The sequence below is a fragment of the Primulina tabacum genome, chromosome 12 (genome assembly GCF_025594145.1).
Source record: "Primulina tabacum isolate GXHZ01 chromosome 12, ASM2559414v2, whole genome shotgun sequence".
Taxonomy (NCBI): Eukaryota; Viridiplantae; Streptophyta; class Magnoliopsida; order Lamiales; family Gesneriaceae; genus Primulina; species Primulina tabacum.
In genome coordinates this window covers 36,827,355-36,833,354 of record NC_134561.1, presented here as the reverse complement: position 1 = coordinate 36,833,354, position 6,000 = coordinate 36,827,355, and the positions used below count along the sequence as shown (strand labels likewise).

Below are 6,000 nucleotides of genomic sequence, written 5' to 3'. Positions count from 1 at the left end.
CTTTTGTGATAACCTTCATCATACATCTGTTGACTCAACCGCCAGCTTCCTTTCCGGATAATCACCCTTTGGTTAGTTGAGTTGTTGTAACTGTCACTAACTTTTCCAGTAATTACCCTCCAAGTGCTTGCTTGAGACCAAGACCTTTCTCTTGGAAGACACTTGCTTCAACAGTCGCCTTCCAATATCCATCACCGGCCGCTCGATTTGGTCGACTCCCGTTTAGATACTTGCGCTCTCTCGATGTATAGAAGTACCATTCATCTCTCGATATATTATTATTTTGTGTATAGTTAAACAAATTTATCGACAAAATAATGGATTGAGTATATCCAAAAATGTGGATAATTATATGATCTATTTTTATTTGAAAGTACATCTATCCGTACATTATTATTATTTTTAAAATATAACTAATAAATTTTAAAATTGATCAGATTTTCTATATATTTTCATGTCATAAAAAGGCTTAAAATATTGAATATATCCTCTACTTAATGAATTTTTTCATATTAACATGCAGAAATTTGATTCAATGCCAAAATATTTGATGAAAAGTTGATGGAGATATATCCATTGCTTTTATAGGCTTATTAAAAATAGAAATATATATCACTATCATATTTTGGCCATATCCAAGATATTATGATCATTTTTTTCCTCATGATATAGTCGATGGTTATATTTTGACAATGTCAGATTTTACAAAAAAAAAGGCGTTATCAACAAAAAAATTTAATTTGTATAGACGCATCACGTGCCAACGGGTGCTAGTTATAAAATTATAAGTCGCGATTATATATGTATGTATGTATGTATGTTTGTACATGTAGCAACTCCTCCTCCATGTTTTGTATCGAATTTTTTATCATTTCCTCCCTTGATTCTAAAGCATACTATTTTTCCACATACTGTGAACTGAAAAGACAACAAAAAAAGCATGATTTTCAAACATTATCTGGCTAAATTCCTATGATGAATTCATAATAAAACACACAATATATTCAAAGGACTACCATCCAGACAGATATATCGCTTGAAATTCACACCTTTTTCCGTCACGCTAGCCTCACTATGTAATTGCCCAAAATGCCATTTACTACTCCAAACTTGGAGCCTCTTCTGTGGGATTTGACTCGAACACATCTGAGTTAGATGCATCGGGTCCTTCCAGAAGTTCTTGAGATTGGATTGATTCTTTGTATGCTGGAGTTTCCTTGAAATCTGTTGCTCCTCCATTATATGTGGCCACAGCGATGCCACAGGCTATTAACTGCAATAACCAAATTCCATAATCCATAACACATACTCGCTGAAGAAACATGGATATATAACATATGATGACATCGAAGAAAATGTGTAAGTAGAACAAAACAATTCAAACCCATCAAGGCAAGCAAAGGGCTATCACCACCTTCACTTAAGAATATAATGGCATTACGCAGGAGGGAATTGAAATCATATATGCTAATGTTCGTCATTGAGAAAAAATTTATGTTCAAAAATTTCTAGTCAAATTCCTTCACAATCCAAAACAACTATAGGATACCACTCCAAAGTTCCCTTCAACCACTCGCATCGACTGGTAACCATGTAGAAGCAAATTTCGGTCAGAAGTCATTTATGCCACTTCGTCAAAATACACAGTGCTCACTAAGCAATTCAAAAGACCCTTCAGTAAGTCTTTTTCCTGGTTTGATGCATTTATAGAAAAATATCACATAAAAACTTAACCAAAGAAAGTAAACAGGTTTTGGTTCTTCTCTTTCCAACAACTCTTAACACCTTTGGTTCATTAAAGATACTAAGCTGGAAATAAATAGTCTACAAGGTATATAGAGGATAAAGAACGATCCTGGATCAATGCTTGAGATGACGTGGCTGAGGCGATGTAGTGGAATAAAGAACATAGGAGTGCTGTTTCATATTGCCTAGCGACATTTCGTTGAACTTTAAATTTCAATGAAAATTGCATGAGGTAATTATTACTAGACTAGCTGTGAGAGTAATAGAACGCATTAGCAGATGGAGCTGCACATGTTTAGTATTCACACTGTACATGTAATCACAGGAAATCCCAGAAAGTCTATCTATGGGCACGAAGGCCAGTCCCCGTGCCCACGCCCCCGTGATAAAAACGGATTTCACCACCTTCTGCTGCACCAAGAGCTCTGCCACTGATAGAAAGTCGTTATGGAAATAAACATGAGAATTGCTATACAAGTCCTTCAGGTAAATCGACATCGATAAACATAGGGAACAAAATCTTTCTGTTGTATTGTATCTACAAGACTACACTGATCATACTGATGTAAACAGTTCAGGATTCCAAGCAATTATGATTGGTTTACATGTAAATCAGCTTTATACAAAATTCCTTTCTCGAATTGACTAAGCATTAGCACTCAGACAAATTTGCATTAGGTACACAACTCAATTTATGAACAGTTACCAAAATCTTTAGCAAGGAATAAGCGCTTCTAGAGCTGTTAATTCTCCGAGCAAACCCCCAAAATGAAACAAGTCAGAACTGGTGGAATAACTAACACAGTTTTCAAGAACAAAATTAACAGTATACCAAGTTCACATTGAACTAAGAGAGAAACTAAAAATTACCGCAAAAAGAACGCCAAAAGCCCACATATACTGCACGAAGAATCCAAAAGAATCCCACTGAGGGCCCTCCCAAAAATCAGGCTTTTCCCCAGGTAGCTCCGGCATTACGAAGCCATCATCAACGGCGGCGACGGTTTCATCTCCTGCAATCTCATCCATTTGGGTGTCTTCTACAGCATCCTCTTGCTCTTTGGTCGTTACAGAGCTTGTTCTACGGTTCTTGCTGTCAAATTTCCCCGTTCTAGGAGATGAAGATGGCTTCTTGGGACTAGCGGACACTGTGAAAGGCGTGGTTCTGGAGCTGGGAGACCACGAAACAGAAGATTGGTTTAGGAAGGGAAAGCGAACTGGGATTCTGGTGGCGGCGTTACAGAGTATCCGGCTGCTACCACCGGGAAGCGCCATTGATCAAGAGTGTGTGGGTGAGAAAATAACTTCAGGATTCAGATATGGCGGGTTTAGATAACAGAAATTAATTATAACCACAATTAAATAATTCACTTTTTTCTAAATTTTCTATTTATTATAAGATAACGGTAATTTGTAGAAAAATACCTCAGTCAATAAGTTATTTAAGATTCAATACACATCAGTTTTTTTTTGTAATTTAATACTTGATAAAAGAGCAACTTAGTTTTTACTATATGTTTTATGCATTTTTACTTTTTTACCCTTATAATTAATAAAAAAAATTATTTAAATCTCTAATTTTTGTTGGTCATCTTCTCTTTCCACTCATCATTCCCGATGCATTTTGATTACATGTACATTGAATTAAAATATTTTTTTATTTAAAAAAATACAAATTCATAACTAAACATTGAACTTTTTGAAATACTTAGTTTTACTTGCGAAATACCTAATTTCAGTTTTAAAATACTTAGTTTGGTAAATGAAATACTCAGAATGAATATTAAAATACTGGATATTCGAATATGTAACGCAAGTTCACCAAGTGCTCGTATTTTCATCCAAGATCCATTTGGATGACATATTCATTTCATTTAATTATTATTTTTATTTAAAAAACAAATTCGCAACTAAGTATTGAACTTTTTCAAGTACTTAGTTTTACTTGCGAAATATCTAATTTCAGTTTTAAAATAATTGATTTGGTAAATGAGATACTCAGAATGAGTATTAAAATACTGGATATTCGAATATGCAACGCAAGTTCACCAAGTTCTTTTGGATGACTTGTTCATTTCATTTAATTTTTTTTTATTTTTAAAAAAACAAATTCACAACTAAGCATTGAACTTTTTCAAGTACTTAGTTTTACTTGCGAAATACCTAATTTCAGTTTTAAAATACTTGATTTGGTAAATGAGATACTCAGAATGAGTATTAAAATACTGGATATTCGAATATGCAACGCAAGTTCACCAAATGCTCGTATTTCCATCCAAGATCCATTTAGATGACTTGTTCATTTCATTTAATTATTTTTTTATTTAAAAAAAAAAAACAAATTCGCAACTAAGTATTGAACTTTTTCAAGTACTTAGTTTTACTTGCGAAATACCTAATTTCAGTTTTAAAATACTTGATTTGGTAATTGAGATACTCATAAAAGTTAATAAAATACTGGATATTCTAGTAGGCAATGTAAGTTCACCAAGTGCTCGCACTTCCATCTAAGAAGCATTTGGATGACATGTACATTTCATTTAAATATTTTTTATTTATTAAAGAAAAACAAATTCACAACTAAATATTGAACTTTTTGAAGTACTTAGTTTTACTTGCGAAATACTTAATTTCAATTTTAAAATACTTGATTTGGTAAATAAAATACTCAGAATGAGTATTAAAATACCGGATATTAGAATATGCAACGTAAGTTCACCAAATGCTCATATTTCCATCCAAGAAGCATTTGGATGATATGTTCATTTCATTTAATTATTTTTTTTATTGTAAAAAAAAAACAAATTCGTAACTAAGTATTGAACATTTTCAAGTACTTAGTTTTACTTGCGAAACACCTAATTTAAAATACTTGATTTGGTAAATGAGATACTCAGAATGGGTATTAAAATACTGGATATTCGAATATGCAACGTAAGTTCACCAAGTGTTGGTCTTTCCTTGGAAGATGCATTTGGACGACATATTCTTCTCATGTGATATCTATTTTGTAAAAAAAAAATATTCAAATTTCCAACTAAGCATGAAACTTTTAAAGTACTTAGTTTATTTGATAAGTACCTAATTTCAGTTTCAAAATACTTGATTTCATAAATGAGATACTCAGAATATGTAATAAAATACTGAATATTTATAATATGCATTATGATGCAATTGAAATTTTAACAATTACATTGTTCATCACTCTCTATGAAATAAAAATAACAATTTATTTCGATATACAAAGAAAGAACTTACTTTTACTTCGGGACAAGTATGTCACTATATTTTTGTTAAAAGTAAGTGCTTATTTTGATCTACAAACAAGTTACTCTTACTCCACGATCAGTAATGAACTCTGTTCATTTCTTTAAATGACATGAATAAGTATTCTAATGAATCTTAGTTGTAAAAACCAACCATGACTGAATTTACGTTGCATATTCGAATATCCAGTATTCTATCACATATTATAAGTATCTCATTTACCAAATCAAGTATTTTAAATTAAAATTAGGTATTTCGCAATTAAAAGTAAGTACTTCAAAATGTTCCATGCTTAGTGATCGAGCAAAACTTTCATTGTAAAATTCTCAGTAAAAATTAATAATATTCAAGCTCGAAATAATCACAAGTGCACGATGTCAAGTAATAATATAGTGTACAAGAGTACAAGTATCGTTCCTCTAAGGACTGTATTTCTCAATTATTATTCTCAGTTATTCAATTTTTAGGATCGATACTTCAGATGATTGTTTACTACTACGATTATTAAATAAAAACTCAATGAAATGGTTCAAGGATTAAATGATGAAATAAATAAAGCTAGAATGATTGATTAAAGTTCAATGAGAAATGAATTTGTTGAGAATCTCGGTTCACCTACTCCTCGCTAATGTTCTTAATTCGTTCGACAATGATCTATGCTTTCGACGAGATTTCCTATCAAGGGTGAATTGCATGTTGTTTTATTAAATCCCCTAGCTTTCAACCTACTGGACTATGACTATCGACGTGTATCCGACTTCATATTTCTATGTAAATTGTAAATCCATGGATTATGCTACTCGTTTTCCTATCACGGGCTATTATCTCGAAGAACATTGTCCGGAAATATTCAAATCTTCGCTCCAAGCCTTTCTCTTTCAAAGCTTTGTGGCTGCTAAAAAGTCCTTGAACATGTCATCCAAATGCATCTTGGATGGAAACGCAAGCAGTTGGTGAACTTACGTTGCAGATTCGAATATCCAGTAT

The 6,000-nt window shown here is 32.4% G+C and overlaps 1 protein-coding gene across 1 annotated transcript; it reads right to left on the bottom strand.

Annotated features, from left to right (window-relative positions):
• Positions 1-919: 919 nt before the first annotated feature.
• On the bottom strand, positions 920-3,083 carry LOC142520902 (uncharacterized). Its single transcript, XM_075624060.1, has 2 exons — positions 2,617-3,083; positions 920-1,273 (listed from the first exon to the last, which is right to left on the bottom strand). Exons 1-2 carry the CDS (start codon positions 3,019-3,021, stop codon positions 1,100-1,102), a joined length of 579 nt encoding a protein of 192 aa, XP_075480175.1. The 5' UTR covers positions 3,022-3,083; the 3' UTR covers positions 920-1,099.
• Positions 3,084-6,000: the final 2,917 nt, after the last annotated feature.